The 24,111-nt window shown below is 34.3% G+C and overlaps 1 protein-coding gene and 1 long non-coding RNA gene across 3 annotated transcripts in view; one reads left to right on the top strand and one right to left on the bottom strand.

The window, feature by feature from the left end:
• The window catches only part of LOC145241364 (uncharacterized), a 21,976-nt gene extending 7,033 nt beyond the window's left edge, over positions 1–14,943 (top strand). The window contains exon 2 of the long non-coding RNA XR_013862540.1: positions 11,489–14,943. This is a non-coding gene — a long non-coding RNA (uncharacterized LOC145241364). The remainder of the gene's footprint in view (positions 1–11,488) is intronic.
• The window catches only part of LOC145241363 (uncharacterized), a 26,768-nt gene continuing 16,100 nt past the window's right edge, over positions 13,444–24,111 (bottom strand). The window contains exons 2-5 of one of the 2 annotated variants that reach the window (XM_080104236.1): positions 20,826–21,094; positions 19,373–19,447; positions 18,533–18,588; positions 13,558–13,775 (exon numbers count right to left, since the gene is read on the bottom strand). In XM_080104236.1, coding sequence (XP_079960362.1) covers positions 13,658–13,775; positions 18,533–18,588; positions 19,373–19,447; positions 20,826–21,094 — 518 coding nt within the window. In that variant the 3' untranslated portion in view covers positions 13,558–13,657. Of the gene's footprint in view, positions 13,776–18,532; positions 18,589–19,372; positions 19,448–20,825; positions 21,095–24,111 lie in introns of both variants that reach the window. The other variant, XM_080104237.1, reaches the window with a different exon arrangement.

The following is a 24,111-nucleotide window of genomic DNA, read 5'->3' as shown; positions in this document are numbered from 1 at the left end:
ATAAGATAAATATTCTATAGAAGTTTACGTAAATATTAGATGTATAGATGATTGGTTTTATTAATTTATTATTTATGAGACTGGCGAAGGAGATGTGAGTGACAAAGCACACTTAAGACTTTTACGACCGAGGCATCAAATGAGGTCGGCAAAAATGCATGAAGAATGGTGGTGACTATGTAGACAAACAAATTCTGGAGCACAAAAGGTCACTTGTTTTAATAATACCACTCCCGTATTTGTAGCTCTCCAGCGTTTTAGTTTTGGGGTTTAAAAAGATATGAGGCCTTACTTTTGAAACAATCCTCATACATTATAGTCAACTTTTCTAGGGCAATTGCTCTTGACATATCAAAGGCCTTTGATAAGGTATGGCATAAAGGTTTACTTCACATGATCTCCAGCTATGATATTGCTGGAAATGTCTTCTCAATTATTAAATCATTTCTCTCTGATAGGTTCATAAGAGTAGTAGTTGATGGGCAGAAATCAGAAGCTCACAGTATTAATGCTGGCGTCCCTCAGGGTTCCATCCTGGACCCAACTCTCTTCCTAATTTACATTAATGATCTCCCAAATCACATCCTTACATCATTTGTAGACATTTATGCTGATGACAATAATATATGGGAGCACATCTAAGACCGTAAACGACCAAGTTCTCTCAGATTCCCTTTCCTCTGATCTTGAGCATGTGGAACAATGGGGAAAGGAGTGGTTGGTTACTTTTAATGCATCTAAAACCAAACTTCTATCTTTACAACATCAACGTTCTGATCCCCATCTAACATCAATTGAAATGAATGGCTCTCGTCTTAGGGAGACCATATTTTGATAAGCTTCTGGGCTTGACCTTTACTCCTGATCTGAAACGGAACACGTACATTAAATCTGTTGCCAAGGCCGCTGGAAAAATGGTGGGATCCTTCTATCGATCTAGTAGATATCTTACTGCTGACGCAATCCTCTATCTATATAAGAGCCAGGTATGTCCAAGGACGGAATACTGTTGCCACATTTGGGCAGGAGAAAGGACTTGTCCTGCTTTGATAGAGTTCAAAATACATTTCGTAGATGTCCATTCTCTTCTCTGCAACCTTTTTTTTTTTTTTACAAAGTGGTCACCACTTATCAAGGCCAGGAAGCCACTCAGGGATAAGAGTTATTGCATGTACAGTACGTTAGTGTTGACATTTAATAAAGTGTCTACTTAAGGGGGCGGTTCATCAGGAATTTGTTTAAGTTGGACTTGAAGACATCCAGGTTGTAGTCAGGTGGCAAACAAGGAGACGTAACAGAGTTCCACAGGCGTGCAGTTCTAAGAAAGAAGCTTTGTTCATGGAATCTACATTTTGATTTAGGCACAGATAAAGAGTGGGGAAAAGTTTTGGCAGTGGTTTCAGCTAGACGGGTTTTTATTGTGAAAGATTGGCAAGAGGGGGACCAGAGATTGGAGTTCAGATGAGCACCTGCCATGGAAATAATGATAAAACAAAGATAGACTTGCAACGTCTCTTCTGTGGGAGAGAGGTTGCAGGGAAGAGAAACGGACATCCCCCACTAACCCACGAAGTCTATTTCGTACTCTGTCAAGGCAGGATATGCTGTTTTTAGCACCTCCTGCCCATATGTGGTAGCAGTACTCCATCCTTAGACGTACCTAACTTTTATGTAGATAGAGAATTGCATCAGTAGTGAGATATCTTCTGGAGCGGTAGAAGGATCCCACCATCTTTCCAGCGACCTTGGCAACAGACTTGATGTACATGTTCCATTTTAGATCAGGAGTAAAGGTCAAGCCCAGAAGCTTGTCAAAACATAGGGGCTTCTCCTAGACGAGAGCCATCCATTTCAATTGATGCCAGATGGAGATCAGAGCGTTGATGATGTAAAGATAGGAGCTTGGTTTTAGATGCATTAAAGGTAACCAGCCACATCTTCCCCCACTGTACCACGCACTCGAGATCAGAGGAAAGAGAATCAGAGAGAACTTTGTCATTTACAGCCTTTGATGTGTTGCCATAGATGGTCGTGTCATCAGCATAGATGTCAGTGAATGATTTAAATATGTGTTTTGGGAGATCATTGATGTAGATCAGAAAGAGAATTTGGCCCAGGATGGACCCCTGAGGGACTCCAGCATTAATACTGCGGGCCTCTGATTTTTGTCCATCAACCACTACTCTTATGAGCCTATCAGAGAGAAATGATTTAATGATTGAGAAAACATTTCCAGTTATACCGTAGCTGGAAATCTTGTGAAGTAGGCCTTTATCCCATACCTTATCAAAGGCCTTTGATATGTCAAGAGCAATTGCCTGAGAAAGGAAGCCTTTGTCAAGAGATTCGCTAATCCTATGAGATATAACCGTTAGCACATCTGTGGTAGATCTTGCAGAACGGCAACCATATTGCGTGTCACTAAGAAGGTTGTTTCTGTTGAGGTGGTTGACTACTCTATTTAATATGGATTCCAGCAACTTATTCATGACACACAGGAGACTTATTGGTCTGTACTGAAAGGGAGATGACTTATCACCTGAATTCTTAAATACAGGGCATACTGATGAGGTTTTCCAGGGTGTTGGGAAGCACTTCTCTATATGGCAACGCTTAAACAGTTTTGTAAGTATGGGAGCAAGTTCTGGTTGAAGCTTTTTTAACACTATTTATTAACACTATTTTTTAACACTATTTATTAAGAATTATTTCAAAAAGTGTAGGAAATCCGGTCCGTTTAGGCTAAGAATTACTCTATATCGCCATCTTCAGTCAGCATAGCGTTAACCCTAATCCATTTTCAGTCAGCACATCTAATTCTTTGTTTTAGATCAAAAGTTATGTTTTATATGCGCACAGAAAACCTCTGAAATTCAAAAACGAGGCTACACCAAAGAGAGGTCACTATCATATTCTTGTCCAGGGTTACCAAATTGGATTTTTTTTAAACCAAATTTTGTAAATTTGGCCTTTTTTGAAACAGTACCAATAACTACACTGTTGCCTCACTGACCATTTTACACTCATTAACCCTTATCCACAAGTGGCTTTCAGGCCTTGATTAGTGGTGATTCACGTGTGAAAAAAAAAAAAGAAACACTTACAAAATCAATAAAATTATTTACACTTTTTGCACAAAATTGGCTCTAAATTCAAATAAAATAAATAGAATGAAAATATCATTTTCAGCCAATGAAAATAAATATTTGGCATGAAGTCGACGCAGACCAATGCTCACACTGCAAAAAGAGACATTGATCATTAACAGTTTAATGTCAACCATCATCCCTGCAACAACATACGACGACTTATACTTACCTGATACAGCTTGAGTAGATTATATTCACGCCAGTCAAGGATACGTCCTCGAAACTGTCTGATAGTGTCTTGGTCATTTTTAAGTAGAGAATAACGTTGCATCTGTTGGGCTGAGGTGTGGTTTTGGGTAGTCCTAAGAGGTCCACTCTCCCAGGTCATTGCCTCAATCTCATGGAGTAAGTTTACTGCTTACTGCCTGAAACAACTAATTTTATTTGAATGTTTGATGATACAACGCTCTATAACATGCACTTGGGAAGAACGGATGTACAAAAATCTAAGACAATGACAGAATCCTTAGAAAATGACCTCCCAACCATATTTGAATGGGGCCGTAAATGGATGGTAACTTTTAATGCTAGTAAGACTAAGATGCTCTCCTTTAACAATTACAAGACGCCTCTCCAACCACCGATATCCTATCTGAGAATTCTTCCTTCAAACTCCTCGGCTTAACATTCACAGGCAATATAAACTGGAACAAAGACATTCAAGACATTGCAAAGGCTGCTGCAAGGAAGATGGGATCCTTCTATCGTGCTAAAAGACTACTAACACCTGAGAGTATCCTGTACCCCTAGAAGCCACCATTCGCCCATGCATGGAGTTTTGTTGCCACATCTGGGCTGGTGCATCTACCACTAGCCTCTCCCTCTTGGGTAAGGCCCAAAAAAAGAGTTTTCAATCTAAGAGGTCCCACTTTGTCAACTAAGCTCCAACCCCTGTCCCATCGCCACAATGTTGCATCCCTGTACCTGTTTACAAGCATTTTAATGGAATGTGCTCTGATGAACTCATTGCACTTGTGCCCCCTTCGACATACATATCCCTGATAAATCTGCTTAGCAACAAAATCACACCCCTTCACAAATACTGCAAAGCTATGACTAGCACAGACCAGCTATGACTAGCAAAGACCATATGTGGGGGTAACCCCACATATCTGACCTTGGTCACTGAAGGGGCAACCCTTCATACCAACAGTTTCTAATCTAGCTCCCACTTCCCACCTCTCGGGAGCTGGATCCCCTCTCTCCCTCCCCCTTCCCCCTATCTCCACATTAAAAACGGCCTCCTGCCTAATTTGCTCAGTGGGGAAGCAAATAAATAAAAAGACCATATGTGGGGGGTAGCCCCACATATCTGACCTTGGTCAATGTAGGGATCATCCTACAGACCAACAGTTACTATCCAGCTCCCATTTCCCACCTCTCGGGAGCTGGTCCCCACTTTCCCTCCCCCCTCCCTCTCTCTCCACATTAAAAAAACGGCCTTGTGCCAAATTTGCTCAGTGGGGAAGCAAATAAATACAACAGGGATCTGTCAGGACAACTTGGCACTGGCCTTTGGGTCGAGATCACAGTGTAGTATCTGTTCTTCAGATGCAACACTTCAATTTCTTGTTCTCTGTCAGTGGAAGAGAAATCCTTCACGACTGAGACAATTTGGAATTTTTGTTCCTTTTCTTCACATTACAAAATGACTCTGGTGTCTAACTCTGTCCTGTGGGGAGGCATTGTACATAGGAACTTGGCATTAGGATACTTTTCTCTACAAGAAAACGCTCACTAAATATTTAACCCTACCAGACCTGAGCTACTGAATCTAATTTGCCCCTGTACTTGACCTCTTTTGTGTGTTAGTCTACTCAACAGGTGGAACCCTCCTTGATAGGCAGGTGCATCTGCATCATCAGAATTATCATCACTTTCTCCTTCATCGATATATTCATCATCACTAGCATTAATTGATTCAGAAAAATACGCCTGATAAACTTCGCAATTGTCATGAAAATAACAAAAGAGGTTGCAGGGAAGAGAAAAAGGCATCCCCTACTAGGCTCCGAAGTCTATTTTGAACTCTGTCAAGCAGGATAATGACTTCTAGCAGTTTCTGCACAGATGTAGCAAAAGTACTCCATCCTTGGACGTACTTGGCTCTTATACCGGTAGAGAATTGCATCATTAGTTAATCTACTGGAACACCATTTTTCAAACAACTTTGGCAACAGATTTGATATATATGTTCCATTTCAGATCAGGAGTAAAGGTCAAGCACAGAAGTTTGTCAAAACATAGAGCCAAGACGAGAGCCATTCATTTCAATTGATGCCAGATGGAGATCAGAGCGTCGATGATGTAAAGATAGAAGCTTAGTTTTAGACGCATTAAAATTAACCAGCAACCTCTTTCCCCATTGTACCACGTGTTCAAGATCAGAGGAGAGTGAATCAGAGAGAACTTGGTCATTTATGACTTTTGAAGTGTTGTCATTTATGGTAGCATAAATGTTTACAAATAAACTTTGAATTAATTTGGGAGATCATTAATGTAGATCAAGAAGAGTTAGGCTCAGGATAGACCCTTGAGGCACTCCAGCATTAATACTGTGAACTTCTGATTTCTGCCCATCAACTACTACTCTTATGAACCTATCAGAGAGAAATGATTTAATAATTGAGAAGACATTTCCAGCTATACTGTAATTGAAGATGTGGAGTAGACCTTTATGCCATATCTTATCAAAGGCCTTTGATATGTCAAGAGCAATTGCCCTAGAAAGGAAGCCTCTGAGGAAAGTTTCACTAATCCTATGAAATATAGCTGTTAGAACATCTGCTGTAGATCTAGCAGAATGGCAACCATATTGCATGTCACTAAGGTTATTTTTGCTTAGGTGGTTGACTACTTCTCTATTTAACACAGATTCCAGCAACTTGCTTATGACGCAAAGGAGACTGAATTTTTAAATACAGTAGAACCCCGTGATATGGTGGCCCTAGGATACGTTTTTTTCAGGTTACGATGTAGAATACAATGTTTTCCAGCCCCTGGTTACAGTATTTGCTCCGCCTTCCGGTGTTATTTATAATGTCATTTGATTATATACATGTGTATACTGTACTGTATTTTGTTACTAATTTTTAATGCCATATCCTGGGGTTCTGCTGTACAGGGCATACTGACGAGGTTTTCCAGGGTGTTGAGCAACAATTCTTATGATCACACTTAAACAGTTTTATAAGTATGGGAGCTAGTTCTCGAAGCTTTTTCAGCATTTACAACTGAAATGCAGTCAGGGCCAGTTGCTTTACTGGAATCAAGATTTTGATTAGCTTGGCAACACCATGCACAGATATTTGTATGTCGAAAAGCGTGTTTTCAGATGTTTCCAGTTCTTGGCAAAGAGTTTGGTGTTGTCCAATGCTAATGAGATTACCTCAGGTCCATTGACGATGGTTGGAATAGAGAACACGCTTCTGTTCAGGACCCTGTTTGTTATTTGCCAAAACTAGTGGGAACCAAGCTGCTGCTCAGCTACTTTGGATTTGATGGCCTGAGCATACAACTCTCGCGTTCTTTATTACTCTTTTACAGTAGTTACTGGCAATCTTGAAAGTGACTTTAGTCTCAGTATATCAATTACATTGGAAGCAATGGAAAAAGTGATTTCTGTGCAGCATATTCTGGAGAGAACCACAGCTGGCTGTTAGGTTTTTGCTGGAATTTTTGGAGGGTATGAAGCAGTCTATACCTACAATTAACCATTCCATTAGGTTTAATATTATAGAGGACATGTTCTTTTTAAACATGGAATGCAGATAGATTTGATATAAATGTACGGAAGTTATCACAGTTAGCTGTAGAGTATTGATATGCTGTACAATAGAGAGGTACATCTGAGGACTTATTACATTTTGTTTTTATCTTAATTGATACAACCTCGTGGTCGGAAGATCCCAGTGGAGACAGAACGGAAGATGAACATAGCTCAGGGCAAGTTGTGAGAAAAAAGGTCTAGGAGACTTGCATACTGACTCTCAAGATCAATAAATAACATAACTCTGTATATATTGAAAAAAAAAAAAAAAAAAAAAAAAACGTTATTTTTTTCAATTTGCACAATGTTGTAAATAAAAAAAAATAAAAAATTTGATTCAATTTTCATATTTACCACATTTGATAAAATGGATTAGCTTTTAATTGGATTTCTTGTTCGACCCATTTGATAGAATGGTTAAGCATGTCTGCTAATACACAGCAAAACCATTGTTCAATCCTAATAGTGATACCTAAGACTTCATATCCCCTTTCCAAGCACTCAGTAGTGTAAAAAGAGAATCTCTATTATATAAAAATTCCTTCCTCAGGTTCTGAAATGACTGAGCTTATCTTTTGCAAATTTCATACAAAGCACTGTGATATATGAAAGATGAGAAAGAAGTTATATATAACTTTTTATATCATCAAAACAATAAGGAAAGAGTCTATGTTGCATTCTGTATAATTCTGGCCCTTCTCTTATAAGAAGCATTTAGCTTTGAAATGACACGGTCTTAATTTACCCTTTTACTTTTCCTATCGTTCTGATATAATAAAGTTATATATAAAATTTATTCCACATCTTTCATTTAACATTTGTTTGCTCCTCTTAATAGTGTTGAGCTTTTCTTATCTTGGTAACTTTTGCTTTATTAAAGATATATTCATTGATAATTGTGTGTGCGTGTGTATGTATATATATATATATATATATATATATACACACACACACACACACAACTATTATAGAACGGTCATTTTGTGTATGTGTGCTAGTTCCTTACTAATAAGTTCCAAAACGGCTGAGGTTATCTTTTGCAAATTTCACACAAAGCTAATTTATATTTCTGGCAGTATTCTTAGATGTTTTGTACAGAAAATCTTCCAATAACACTGTGCAACACTAAAAAAAGTACAGGATATCTGCAGCAATTTTTGTATACCTAGTAACGTGGAAATTTTATTTCTGGCTTTCTTTTTGTTGAATTAGGTATAATTTGTGCAAAATTGCCAGTCGTAAATTTCAGTAAAAACGTCAAAAATGGGTTACTGACGACTTTGCAGTCACATATTATGTGTATTAAATTATAAATCTTAAGAGAAAAACACAGTTTAATATACACATATTATGTACATTATTTGTTAAATCATTTATTTGAATCATTTATTTGCTAAAGTCAGCCGAAATGAGCTATTTTTTCAGATTTAAGAGAGCTAGATGACAGAGCTAGCTTGGTTAGCATAATATTTTCTAGACCAAGGGCTAATTTTTTCAAAAGTAAAAACATAATGCTGTAGCACATGGTTTGTGTTCACCACCTTCCGAAAAGCCATGGTATTCGTCAAGAAAGGCATTTTTTAATGTAGGCTAAAAAAAATCAAGGAAAAGAAGCTAAAACCTGCCTCAGAACCTTATTTGTAGGGCACGGGAAAAAATCTGAGGGTTAAAAAGAGATATCCATTTAATAAAGTATTTTTTAACTAAAAACTACAATAAAGACCAGATTATTGTGTATTTTAATGTTTTAAACATAAAGGGGCATTTTATACATTCTTTTCTGAAAATTTACTAAATTAAATGAAAAAATAGAAATGAAATTTTATCAACCCCTTACTTTATGTACGAAAGAATCTAATAACTTGCTAGTGGGCGTTTATAATGGCTTAACATGTTCACATTATGGAATCCTTATTTTTCTTTATAAAACAATTTACTTTTTTTCTTGTCTTTATTCTTTAGATGCAATATAGGCTTTGATGATGACTTCAAGACAGTGCAAAAATGATCCAAGCAAATTCTGCTACATATGTGGCGAATTAACATTTGCTAAAGAAAGGCGCAGCATTACCAGCCATATCAAGAAATTGTACAAGGCGTACTTTTATTTTGATATAGGAGACCAAGACAAGTCATGGGCTCCTCGTGCCTGTTGCCTTACAAGTGTGAAAACATTGAGCGCATGGTATGCAAAAAAGAATGTTCACATGAAGTTTGGTGTGCCAATGATTTGGCGAGAGCAGAAATATCATTCTAATAATTGCTATTTTTGTCAGCAAGACTATACAGGCTGTACAAGGGCAACAAAAAAAAAAACACATTGTTTACTCAAATTTGCAATCAGCAATGCGCCCAGTTGAGCACTCAAAAGAATTACCTGTACCAAAACCCCCTGATCAGGAAATGTGGAGTTCAAGCAGTGGGGATGAACATTATAGTGATGAAACAGTAGAATTTTCTAATTCAGAAAGCAATAATAGACCAGTACTATTTTCTCAAGATGCTCTAAATGACTTATGCAGAGATCTTTATTTAACCAAAGAGAAAAAAAGTGAACTTCTTGCATCAAGGCTTAAAGAACGAAAAGGTGTGAAAATAACATTGTACAGAAAACGTGCACAAAACTTGCATGTTTTGTTCACTTTGACAGATGATTTATGCTTCTGCAATGACATTGTTGGACTTTTTGAACAGCTGGAAATACAATATGATAACACCAACTGGCGACTTTTCTTAGATGCCTCCAAGGAAAGCATAAAAGCTGTTTTGCTTCACAATGGGAACACCCTGCCATCTGTTCCTATTGCTTACAGCACAACCATGAAAGAATCATATGAAAATTTAAAAACAATTTTAGCAAGCATACATTATGAAGTCCATAAATGGCATGTTTGTGCAGATTTCAAGGTTATAGCCATGCTCACTGGCCTTCAGCCAGGCTATACTAAATTTTGTTGCTTCTTGTGCTTATGGGACTCTAGATCAAGAGCTGAACACTATGTACGCAAGCACTGGCCTGCTAGAGATGAAATTGAGCAAGGAAAACATAACATCAAACACAAACCACTTCTGCAAAGTGATAGAATCCATTTACCACCTTTGCATATTAAACTCGGTTTGTTCAAGCAGTTTGTGAAAGCACTAGACAAGGATTCCTTGGCATTTGCATATCTTGCAGAAAAGTTTCCTTCATTAAGTCGAGCTAAAATAAAAGAAGGTATCTTCATAGGTCCCCAAATTCGAAAAATTGTTCTTGATGAAACTTTTAACACACATCTCACGAGAAAAGAAAAATGTGCCTTTGAGTCATTCAAGAAAATTTGTGATAACTTCCTGGGAAAACATCGTTCAGAAGACTATGTGCAAGTTGTGAATGATCTATTGCATCATTTTTATATGAGATGTAACATGTCTCTAAAAGTTCATGTGCTCCAGTCTCATTTGGATTTTTTTGCTGAGAATCTTGGCCATGGGAGTGATGAACATGGCGAAAGGTTCCATCAAGATATTTCATTAATAGAAAAACGTTTTAAAGGAAAATGGAACACTGGTATGTTGGCAGACTACTGCTGGAATTTAAAAAAGGATGATGACACTCTACACAAGAGAGTTAAGAGGACAAATGTTGTTTAAACTGGTGAATTCTGTGTTTTTTTTTCCAAAATAATTAATAATAAAGTACATGAAAATGGTACCTAATCCAGAGAAATAAATGTCAGATTTGGAATCAGCATACTTTTCTTACACCGAAACAGGTCTTATATGTCTTGTACTTTTTTTTCAATTCAAATTTGTTGCACAGTGTAATTATTGAAAATCGAAAAAAATCCAATCTTAAAAGTAGTCTTTTTTCTCTTATAGACAAAAAATAATTTTTACAGGGGACTATTTTACGTTACACTGGTGTAACGTAAAATAGTCCCCTGTAATAATAATTTTTTTATCTATAAGAGAAGAAAGATTATTTTTAAGATCGTCAAGCCCAAATATCAACTGACGTGATATTGTAAACAAACACAGCCGGAATTTGATGAATGACAAAAAATTTTTTTTTTTTTTTTGCAAATTAGTCCAACGGACAAATTATTCCTCATAATATATAATATTCACAAGAAGATTGATTCTATAATAATACATATGCAATCTGCATAAATTAAAATATGTTTCAGAATATTATCTGCCCGAGCAACGCCAGTCAGTCAAGGCTAAGCAGAATAATCCTTGAAAAAGAGTAGTATTCTCTCCTACACATCAATATAATTGCTAATGGAAAGAACCTTCAAGTAACCCTCAACTATAGTCAATCACGTTACTTAACTTTTTGTCTTAAAATAAAATTCTAATTTACTTGAGAATCTAAATTTAATTTGATGTGTTAATCACTCTGGCTGGAATATCTAGCTCTTCCAGGTTTATGGCTATAGTCTTTCCAGAATAAGTGGGTTCAAATATTTTGATTTAAATATCAGCAGTGACTGAAATATCCTTAATATATATATATATATATATATATATATATATATATATAAATTTAAATTTTTTTTTTTTTTTTTTTTTTTTTTTTACATAGGAATCACCACTTATCAAGGCCCTGAGGTCACTCGAGGATAAGGATTATTGAGTGTACAGTAATCAATGGTATATCGTAGTAATCGTTATTAATGGAAATTTAGTAAATTGTATTACTTAAGGGAGCGGCTCATCAAGAATTTGTTTATGTTGGATTTGAATACAACCAAGTTGCAGTCAGCTGGGAAACAGGCAAACAGAAGAGAGTTCCACAGCCGTGCAGTTCTAAGAAATAAGCATTGTTCATGGAATCTATTTTGATTTAAGCACAGTCAAAAGAGTGGGGAAAAGTGGTTTCAGCTAGACGGGTGTTTTTCAAGAAAGATTGGCGAGGGGGGGACCAGAGATTGGAGTTCAGACAAGCACTTAACGTGGAAGCAATGATAAAACAAAGACAGGCATGCGACGTCCCTTCTGTGGGAAAGAGGTTGCAGGGAAGAGAAAAGGGCATCCCCCAGTTGAATCAACACCATATGACTGAAAAAGCATACTGCTTACTGGAATTCTTTGATTCATGGATCGCGCAAAAATGCTTTAATTGTTGGTAACCATTGATTTTTGTTTTCTTGCAAACATTGTTTTAAATTTTTATTATACAGAATTTAAGACACAAACATTTTGAAACAAACTTTTTAAGAGATTTTAACAAATCTAAAAGGTTATAAACATAGTAACAACAACAAATTGAAATAAAATGTCTGCAACAGAGAAAAGATAGAGTTTTGTAAATAAATTAAAAAATAAACGAGAATTCTATTTCACAATAAAAACTTTTTATCCAACATCTGGCACATAACAAAATGTGAGAGATATTTCAATGCTCCTTATCATACAACCAAACCAATCCTTTACATATCAATTTAATTAAAAATTGCTAGCTTTCAAATGAAAGCACAATCCTTCTGTCCGACAAAATATGACCATGGGAATTACTCCAGACAAGGCATGAAGCCACTTAATATAAGGAGCTAACAAGAACAAAAGAAGATTATCAAAAAAACAAAAAGGTGCCTATTAACCATAGTCTTGGAAAGATTAAGGCTATAGATATGAAGAAAACAGTCAGCAGGAAGAGAGTTCCACAAGCCAGTAAAAAGATTGAAAAGAAGCTACTGGAATGGGAAACTACTACAATGCGGTATCAAAACAGCAAATTAATGAAGATCACTAGACTAACAAGTCAAATGAGCTGAAACAAAAGAAGCAGGGAATAGATCAGACAATTCTGAAAAACCACATGCTGTAATATTTATAGAAAAGGCATGTTTGTGAGGGAGAGAGATTGCAGAAAAGGGTGAGGGCCAATCAAATTACAAATATGTTTCTGTACCTTATCAAGAACATTTAAATAGGACAGATTCACCAGTTCAACTATGACAATGTTCCATATATACGTCTTATAGTGGTTTTGTAGAGAGAATAGCTTTAGGCATGAGAAAGTGCTTAGAACAATCAAGAGAATCAACTTCACAAGAAGCAGAAAGAGCAATGGATCTAATATATGAACTCCAAGAAATATCTGATGAGAAAGAAAGACCAAGAAGTTTCAGAGTCGATTTCTCAAGAGCAGAGACAACAATGAGCATCTCAGAAAAAAAAAAAAAAAAGGGAACATGCGTACAATTAAAAGACACAAGCTGAGTCTTTTTATAAGTTTGTTTCATAAATGATGATTTAAAAACTGAACGAACCAAAAATACTGTCATCATGAAAGAGTTCACATGGTCATATTTTGTCAGACAGAAGTATCGTGCCTAGAAATCTGCATTAAACTAACTTGAAAATCAGCAACCTCTATTAACAATTATAAAGGAGGCAGTTAAATAGATGTTGATGCTAGCCCAGTTTTAAAAAATCCTTGAACAATAGTTAAAAAAGGATTCATCTGGAGTTGTGTGTTGTTAATGATGTTAAATAATGAATAATAAAAAAAAAAAAAAAAAAAACATCAATAAATTTTTGTTCTTTTGAAACTTTCAATTTTATCTTGAAGAGTGCACAGAGGTATGGTCTGCTGATTGAAAATCTGACAACGGTGATCACTAGCAGTGGAAGAAGTGAACAGATGTATAAGAAAAGAAACTAAAATGCTGTTTATTACAATTATTGGTTAAAAAATAAATAAAAGAAAAAGAAGATGATTTTCTTATTTTATGGCAATAATTGTACATCAATTATTTGGATTGTCAGCCTTCTTTTTGATTTCCCGTTCAAAAATTTTTTGTCTGTCACAAAAACCCAACCGACCCTTGCCATAAGAATTTGGTCCGGCAGCAGTTGGTGTATCTCTGCAAAAATAAAAGGAAACAATTAGAAAACAAATACAAATAATACAATAACTTCAAAATACAATACATAAATAAGCTGATAGAAAAGATGTGGGCAACAGAAAAAAATGGTTTTTATATGAATATTGCTTTGAAAACAAAGTGATTAAAGTCGATGTTCCGTTGGAAGTCCAAAAGATTACTAAGAGAGAGCCAGTGTAGCACAGAAAATATTTCAATAAGCATTCAGAAAAAAATATATGAAAAGTAAATCAGATTAAAAGATGCATTAAATTTAACTTTTGAGTCACAATGTATGACTAAAATTATGCTCAATCAATGTACGACTGACTGCTCCTGCTGTTTGTCATATGGAAACGTGTAAAGTTGCTTGAATCAGCAGGAGCCAAATTGGACATTTAATTATGCTGGATTTTGGTCGTACATAAAATTATACAACTAAATAACATACGATTATTTGCTCCTGCCGCTGATTTGCTATTAAAACAACTTCGACACAAACAAACTACTGGGTTTATCAATGCAAAATATTGTAAAAATCTGTTGTGGTATTATTAAAATAAACAAAATAAATTAACTCACAAGTTTCAGTAAGGAGGTTATTTTTGACAAATATATTTTTAGATTCATATAAAAAGTATTTATAAAAATTTTTTTAAAATATTCTCTAAGTAAGTAAATATATAAGTATTTATTTACATAATGAACTTAAAAACTGAAACAATTATTTTTTTCCAATTCTGCATGCCACTTTTTGTTTTGTTTTTTTTCGTTACAAATCTTTGTAAAAAAAAATAAACAAGTTTATTTTTTAGATTTATCATGCCTTGAGTTTGCTAATTACGCACGACTAAAAATTAAACACGATTTTATTTAAATTCTAAAAAGACAGAGACAATTATTTGGCACATTGTATTGGAAAAGATAATTCTCAGTCGTTAAGGGTTTAATTAGTCAACACAACTTCAAGTTTAATTTAAAAAACAAACAAAAAACAAGCAATAGTCGATAATAATAAGGATTTCTTCGATTTTTTACAAAGATTTTGTAGTGTTAATTGTTATTGTGTTACAAAATTCAAATCTTAAATCACTTGTAAAATTTAATTTGCAAAAAAAAAAACTCTCAGCTGAAAGTTGTGACTGTGACTAAATTCGTTTAGTTTTTTTAATAAAAAAGAAACTCGTTTATTATTTTTTTTTTTTACAAAGATGAAAAAATAAAAGTTGCACACTGAGTTGAAAAAAAGTTTCAGTCTTTAAGAATTTGGCAAAATTAAATTGTGACTAAGTCATTTTATTACCCAGCAGCAGCAATTAGTTGTACATTGATCATAAATAATTTTTAGTCATACATATTTAGTAAAACTGTCAAAATTAACTCATTTATGATTCTTTGGGTTTTCTTTAAACTAAACTGATACATATTTGTAGGTAGTTCAACTAGTAACAATTCAGGAATTATGTTCACAAATGGAGATTTTATCAGATGAAGACTCAGGTGGTTGATGGCATTACTGGTTTAGAGTAATAAATTAGGTTAAGTGACATCAGATGGAGAGCACAAAAAGTGTCAAATTGATAGAAGAACGGGCAGCAAGCAAACATAAGCTTCAAGTCCAACGCAAACAAGTTCTTGATGAGCCGTTTCCCTTAAGTAATCCAATTTATCAAATTTACACGTCTAACGATTACTATATTGTCTCATTGACTACTGTACACTCTTTAACCTTTATCCTCGAGTGGCCTCTGGGCCTTGATAAGTAGTGACTTTGTCAAAAAAAAAAAAAAAAAAAAAAAGCTTTTCTTTAAAATCAGTTTGAAAAGAGGTGCTTCCTTCTGTCTTCCCTCCCTCTCTTTACCACCAAATTGTTAAAAACAAACACAGCTAAATTTTTTTTTTTTACGTTTAAGCTAGATGAGCTGGCTTTTGATTGCAGATTGAGAATGACAGTCTGGAAAATCATGGCAAAAATTGTGAACATTGAGATGTAAAGAAAGTATGGTTTTATGATATACTAAGCATTTATAATGGTCGAGTTATAATAGGTAACACAACTATATTCCCAAGAAAGAAAAAAAGAATTTTAAAGCAATGATTTATGAATAGCAGATAAACAATTTTAAAATAACATTTAAAAAACGAAATCAATTTAATCATAGTAAAATCAATCTTGACTTCATAATAAATATCATAATTTAGAGAATCTAATGAAACTATATTAAAAATGTTTAAAATTAGAATTTAAAAAATAAAATTGATTAAGAAATAAAAATGCAGATAGCTAACGATTGCATGAGAAAGGTACTTCCCTTGCATGCAATTAAGGAACCCTATCTAGAAAATATAAATCAAAAAGGGTGGATTAAATATAGGATTTTCAAAGTTAAATCAGAGATAGAATACCAGCAAGTTTAGACTTCAAAGAGAGTGGACATTAGAGAACTCACCAAAATATAAAGCAGGGGTAGAATCAATGGAAAGAAAGAAAACAGAAATGATATTTGTGGTTAAATTTAAACATTAAAACGTATGCAAGTACTGAATAAATTTTGTCTAAATACTTTTGCATTAATTTTCAAAGTTAAAAGAAATTTGATAATTGTATCTTTATTTCACAAAACCTTAATATAAACCAGTGGTTCCCAAACTTCATCTACTTGCCAACTCCTTGTTACATCCCAAGTGACTGTTGCATATAACAGAACCAGTTTTCTGTTTGATCCTAAGATGCCATCTTTACTTCCTTGTGAAAGGAAGATTGGTTTATCAGTTGTCTGAGGTGCCCATATTGGATAATGCCAATAGGTTCACACAGCAAAGTTTTTAACCCAACCAATTGCCCACTTTGGGGAGGGGGGGCATGGAAGGAATTTCCTCTACTATAAATCGTCATGTCTCACTTTAACTGCAATAGGAGGCAGATAAATATACTTACTGATCTGAAAAATATTACAAACATACTATTATTATTATTGTTAATTGCTGTGCATTACAAGAGCGCAAAATATAACTCGAGGCTTTTGCATCTGAAGACATCTACAGTAAAACATTGAATTACAAATGGACTTAGATCCAACTTTTTAAAATACAGATACATTGTATTTATATTTTACACTAAGAAATGATTTTTTTTAGATAACATTTCACAAATCATGCAACGCTAAAAACTTAAAAAGTAAAATAGAAAAAAAAGTACAAAATACAAGAAAAAAAAAATTTTTGTTTTGTAGGCTGGCTATGCTATCTAAGCCCTCTTTCTCTGTCTCCTAGCTCACCTTCATTAGTCACTCATCCCTGTCTCCATGGTAAGTGAATTACAATTTTATTCTGTTTATTCATCCTTTCTGTCATTTTAAGACTTAAATATTAAGCATTTAATTAGTTTGTTCAACATTTTTAATTGTGTATAATCCTGCCGTTTTAGTTACCATATCATTTGTGTGCGTGTGTGTGCATAGTAGCCTTGCTTCTCTCCCTCCTCCTTGCATTCTAGGACTTGCCTAGGTTTTTTTTTTTTTTACATAGGCATCACCACATTATCAAGGCCAAGAGGCCACTCAAGGATAAGGGTTAAAGAGTGTACAGTAGAAATTGGACAATATAGTAATCATTAGTAATGAAAATTTGGTAAATTTGATAACATATGGAACGGCTCATCAAGAACTTATTTACGTTAGACTTGAACACAACCATATTGTAGTCAGCCGGAAAGCAGGAAAACGGAAGACAATTCCACAGGCGTGCAGTTCTAAGAAAGAAGCTTTGTTCATGGAATCTACGTTTAGGTTTAGGCACAGATAAAGAGTGGGGGGAATTATTGATAGTGTTTACAGCTAGACGAGTGTTTCTTGTGAAAGTTTGGCGTGGGGGGACCATAGATTGAAGCTCAGTCGAACACTTTCCAAGTTGCAAGTACAATTATTTTTTTGTTTTTAACATTTATTATTAAATACAGGGCTCTACATTGTGAGTGAAACAGTCGCATTTGCGAGTGATTTTTCAAAGTGGCGACTAGAAATAACAAAATGCTTATCTTTTGGCGATCACATTTCTTTCACTGATAATCTTCCAAAGTTCACTCTTGAGTGAAACATCTTTTCAACTTTTTTTGTAATAAAAACGAACAACGTTAAATTATTTAAACAATAAAATGTTTAATAGAATTTTTTTTACGAAGGCCGTTTAAAAAAATATCTGAAGCTGAAGAAATTAGAATGTTTATACCTTCAAATATCAACATAAAATATGTTGTATATTTAGAATTACACTTATTAAAAAAAAAAAAAAAAAAAAAGCACAGAAAAATCTTCATGATGTACATACTTGTCACAGAACGAAGATGTCATATTCTAAAAATCATGTGGGTTTCGTTAGTAAATTTTCTATTTGGCTAATAGACAAAAATATTTATTTGTCAAAGGTAAACTAAAGCTAAATTTGCCCAGAGCTCTGAAACATCAATTTCCTTATCATTAATGTATTTATCTTTCTTTAGTGATTATTGAGCATAATTTGAACTTGTTTTAGGTAAATTTCTTACCTTTGGAATGGATTAATTCGTTTTTGTTTTTTTTTAATTAAAATGAGAATAATTATTCTGAGATGATATTTTTCAAGATATGATGGAATCATTGCAAGGTACTACTGTACTGTTTTATCTGATGGCCATGGGGGGGGGGACACTTCCATCATAATACAATCAGCAAGTTTGTGTACATGTATGTTGCCTACAGAGAAAAAGTGTTTGTCTTTACCTGCCAATATTTCTCATTCTCATTTTTGCTTCTGGGGGCATTTCTTCTTCTTCGCTCTACAAAAAAAAGAGATGGGGAAAATTCAGGAGATTAAAATCAAAACTGTTTAATTTGACAAAAACAGCAGATGCAAGAAGAAAAGACTTTTTCACATTTTATATTTTTTATTTAAAACTAGAACTTTGGACAGAGGAGTAAACAAAGAGTCATTTTCTAAAATACTAACGATAAATATCTTGCACAATATATATATATATATATATATATATATATATATATATACACACACACACACACACACTAGTGTATAGCAAAATAATAGTAATGCAAAATATTTCCAAACATTTAACAGATAAAAATCATAATTTGCAAGTTGACAATTATAAAAATGTTTCAAAATGCATCCAAATAAAACAAAGTTGCATTTTTTTTTATCAGAACATTTATAAAAAAATTACAGAAAATTCTATTGTATTTAAAACATATTCAGTTTTAATAGAAATGATAAAATTATTTAAAATCAGCTAATTTCAAAAGCAGTATTCACACATGAAATGTTATACAAAGCATAATTATTGCTATAAATTCTTGACAAAAAAAAAAAAAAAAAAGGTTCCATCTGAATAGAAAATGCATTATTTTATAGTGTGCTCCATGTTATGAATAAAAAATATATATAACAGCTGATACAATTTTTAAAGAAAAAAAGACTGAGCAACAACAGAACGTGACAATTGCCGATGTGAATTCTGCTGTAATTGTGGATCGATGAGGAAGAGGAGAGGGGCATAATCTTGAATATGTAAATGTGTGCGTGTGCGCTTTAATCTAATTATTTACCTCTTCATCAGGATTAAACGCTTTCGCTACAGCTGCACTTTTCTTCATCATTGGAGTTTTGACCTCAGATTTTTTCTGGGGAAAATGAACAGCATAATCAATAAAAATTACAAATAGGAAATGGAGAAAAGATGAAAAGGGGATGAAAAGAAATGGGAAAAATAAAAATAAAAAAAGGTGATGGTAGGGAATGGCAGAGGAGTGATAACAAAAAAAATAGGTGACTATATGAAGTGGGGTGGGTTAAAAGTGGAGAGTGACAGAAAAGAGGTAAAAGCAATGAAAAGGATGTGGAAGTGAAACAGCAAAAGAAAAAGGTGACAAAAACAAAAGAATGACAAAAACAAAAAAAAAAAGGTGACAAAAACAAAAGAATGACAAAAACAAAAAAAAGGTGACAAAAACAAAAAGAGGGTGACAAAAACAAAAGAATGACAAAACCAAAAAAAAGTGACAAAAACAAAAAATGTGACAAAAACAAAAAAGTGACAAAAACAAAAAAGTGATAAAAACAAAAAAGTGATAAAAACAAAAAAGTGATAAAAACAAAAAAGTGATAAAAACAAAAAAATGGGTGATAAAAACAAAAAAAAGGGTGACAAAAACAAAAAGTGACAAAAACAAAAAGTGACAAAAACAAAAAGTGATAAAAACAAAAAAAGAGTGACAAAAAAAAGGGTGACAAAAACAAAAAAAGGGTGACAAAAACAAAAAAAGGGTGACAAAAACAAAAAAAGGGTGACAAAAACAAAAAAAGGGTGACAAAAACAAAAAAGGGTGACAAAAAACAAAAAAAGGGTGACAAAAAACAAAAAAAGGGTGACAAAAAACAAAAAAGGGTGACAAAAAACAAAAAAGGGTGACAAAAAACAAAAAAAAAGGGTGACAAAAAACAAAAAAAGGGTGACAAAAAACAAAAAAAGGGTGACAAAAAACAAAAAGGGTGACAAAAAACAAAAAGGGTGACAAAAAACAAAAAGGGTGACAAAAAACAAAAAGGGTGACAAAAAACAAAAAGGGTGACAAAAAACAAAAAAAGGGTGACAAAAACAAAAAGGGTGACAAAAACAAAAAGTGACAAAAACAAAAAGTGACAAAAAAAAAGGGTGACAAAAAACAAAAAAAGGGTGACAAAAAACAAAAAAAGGGGGACAAAAAACAAAAAAGGGTGATAAAAAACAAAAAAGGGTGATAAAAAACAAAAAAAAGGGTGACACAAACAAAAAGATGACAAACAATAACACAGCAGAAAAAAATTTATGTACAAAAAAGAAAAAGCTTACGATTAATTTGAAGTTTATCTGCTTTCCTTTCCACTAAAATGAATCTACGCTTTGCCTAATGAAAAACGGCTACTTTTAAGCAAAATTGGGATTTAAACATGAAAACTCTTTCTTCTAAGTAGAAAATCAAAAATTTATCTTTAGTGACAACAGCAAAACAAAATGCTCACCTGTGTGTTAAGTGACATTTTGATTGGAGCAGATTTGGGAGGTTTTTGATCTTCATTATTTTTGCACAGCATTTTGTTTTCATCGGGTTTCGGTGTAGAACTGAGAAAGAACTTCTTTTTCAATTCTGGTTTGTTGTCATCGTGATTCGTGTCATCCTCAACTGCTTTTCTTTTGTCCGCTGTCCGTACATCTTCATCAAGGGCAGCATCTGTCGTAGTAGTCGTCGTCGTCAGCCGGCTGGAGGTGTCATCTTCGTGTATGGCAGTTCCTGGTTAATTTGAAAGTACTGGGAAATGTGAAACACTTGTCATATGGATTAGACCGAATGACAGCCACTGTGGAACGTAAAGAATAAAAAGAAGAGTAAGCAAAACTGGAAAGATAAACAAACCAAAAAAATCTCCAGATGTGCAAAAGACGATTTCAGAATTCTAAGTTAATCTCACAAGGGATTCATTTCCGGGGACGGGGGGGAGGAGGGGCTCCTCATCAAATTTTACAACCCGATCCATTTTGATCCCAGCAATCAAAACCACACAAAACTAAAAATTTAAGAGAGATAGAGAGAGAGAGGAGGGGTATATTTTGGTATAATCAGGATTCCTGTCCAAGACTTGCCATCAAAAAAGCCAAATTTCAGAGTAAAAAAGTTTCGCATAACTGGACATTTTTTTTCTGTATCTAATGTCAACATTAAACGTCTTCATTTCGTTTTGTTTTTTTAAAGAATTGCAAGACAATTCTTCCAATTAACCTGATAGCGCTGGAGAGATGGGAGGATGAAAAAAAAAAAAAAGGAGAACTACTGCTGCTTTACAATCATTTCATATTTCTTTAAACTAAGCCAATATTCAATAATTCAGAATGAATAAGTAATACGAGTCAAACTTTTTAGTGCTTCTATATTATAACTAGCCCGGCATTGCCTAGTCATACAATACACTTAAACATTTTAATTTATGCAGATTGCATATGTATTATAGAATCATTCCTCTATTGAATATTATATTATGACGAATCATTTGCCCAGTGGACTAATTTGCAAAAAAAAAAAAAAAGATAATATTATTCATCAAATTCTGTTTGTGTTTGTTTACAATATCGCGTCAGCTGATAATTGTGGTTGATGATCTTAAGTCTTTCTCCTCTTATAGATGAAAAAGAATTTTTACTGGGGAATATTTTATGTTACACCGGCAGGAATACATTGATGTAACATAAAATATTTCCTTGTAAAAATTTCCTTTTCATCTATAAGAGAAAAGACTATTTTTAGATCAGATTTTTTCGATACTTATCGGAGGAAATTCTGTACAAAACATATGTAAGAACACTAACAGAAATGTAAATTATCTTTGAGTGAAATTTGCAAAAGATAGGCTCAGCTGTTTCGGAACCCATGAGGAAGGACTCACACACAAAGTTATTTTTATATAATAGTCGAATAGAATATACATACATATATACATTATATATATATAGACTTTTCTATAATAGAGATAATGAAAAAATATTGAATTTCAAGTAAAACAAATGGTAACTACGTAATTGTCATGTCGCAAATAGTAACATAACCAAAAATTATGGAAAACGATAAGATAGAAAAATAATTATTCATGAAAAAGTTCTGATAAGGGTACAAACAGCTCTAATAAGGTTACACGCTGGGTCAGACATATTGGGTCATATGACGTAAGCAAAAGAGAAAGTAACTCAGTTGAAACAATGTGTAGCAGACAGAATTATTCAGAAAACAAAAATAAACATTTTTTTAAATAACTTTTTTTTAACCATTTGAATTTAAAAATTTTTTTTTTTTTGCCCCCTATCAGCCCCATAACAGCGGAGTTACTATCTTTAAGAGTATATCTGAGAAAATAGACCACATCTTGTCTGCACATCCCTCGGCTAACATTCACATCTGTGGTGACTTCAACATCCATAACGTGGAATGGACGACCCACTCAAGACAGACGATGAGGGGAGGTTCTGTCATGATTTTGCCATTGCTTATGACCTCACTCAGATCGTGTTCCCGATACTACAGGTCAGTATGCAAGACTTCTAGACCTTTTTCTCTCAACTTCCCCGAAATATGTTCATGTTCCGTTCTTTCTCCTCTAGGATCTTCCGACCACTCCGTCGTATCAGTTAAGATAAAAATGAAATGTAATAAATCCCCAGACGTACCCCTCCACCGTACTGTATACCGATACTCCATGGCTGACTGGGATAGCTTTCGTACATTCATATCTGATCTACCTCTGCATTCCATGTTTAAAAAGGATGTGTCCTCTATAGTATCAGACCTGACCGAATGGTTAATTGTAGGCATAGACCGATTCATACCATCTAAAAAATTCCAACAAAAACCTAACAGCCAGCCATGGTTCTCCCCAGAATGTGCTGCTGTCATCGCGCACGGAAATCACTTTTTCCATAGCTACCAATGTAATAGATGTACTGAGACTAAAGCTGCTTTCAGGAACACCAGCAACCACTGTAAAAGAGTAATAAAAAATGCAAGAGAGCTATATGCCCAGTCTGTTAAATCCAAAGTAGCTGATCAGCGGCTTGGTTCCCACCAAATAACAAATAGGATCCTGAACAGAAGTATGCGTTCTATCCCAACCATTATCAATGGACCAAAGGTCATCTCGTCAGCATCAGACAAGGCCAAACTATTTGCCAAGAACTTTGCAGCTAATTCTACCCTATGCGACAAAGGCCATCAACTCCCCTTATTTCCTCCTATAACACAGAACACGCTAGGTAACATACAAATATCTGTGCATGAGGTCGCCAAGCTAATCAAGAACCTTGATTCCAGTAAAGCAACTGGCCCTGATGGCATTCCAATTATAGTGTTAAAAAAGCTTCAACCAGAACTTGCTACCATACTTACAAAACTGTTTAAGCGTTGCTTTAAGAAGTGCTTTCCACCAACCTGGAAAACCTCATCAGCATGCCCTGTATTAAAGCATTCAGGTGATAAGTCATCTCCCTCTCAGTACAGACCAATAAGTCTCCTGTGTGTCATGAGTATGTTGTTGGAATCCATATTAAATAGAGAAATAGTCAACCACCTCAGTAGAAATAACCTTCGTAGTGACACGCAATATGGTTTCCGCTCTGCAAGATCTACAGCAGATGTGCTAACGGTTATATCTCATAGGATTAGTGAATCTCTTGACAAAGGCTTCATTTCTAGGGTAATTGCTCTTGACATATCAAAGGCCTTTGATAAGGTATGGCATAAAGGCCTACTTCACAAGATTTCCAGCT

This window comes from Euprymna scolopes, chromosome 20 (assembly GCF_053919585.1).
Source record: "Euprymna scolopes isolate OS-2025 chromosome 20, ASM5391958v1, whole genome shotgun sequence".
Lineage (NCBI taxonomy): Eukaryota > Metazoa > Mollusca > Cephalopoda > Sepiida > Sepiolidae > Euprymna > Euprymna scolopes.
Note: the sequence above shows the minus strand (reverse complement) of the source record. Positions and strands in the feature narration are given on the sequence as shown.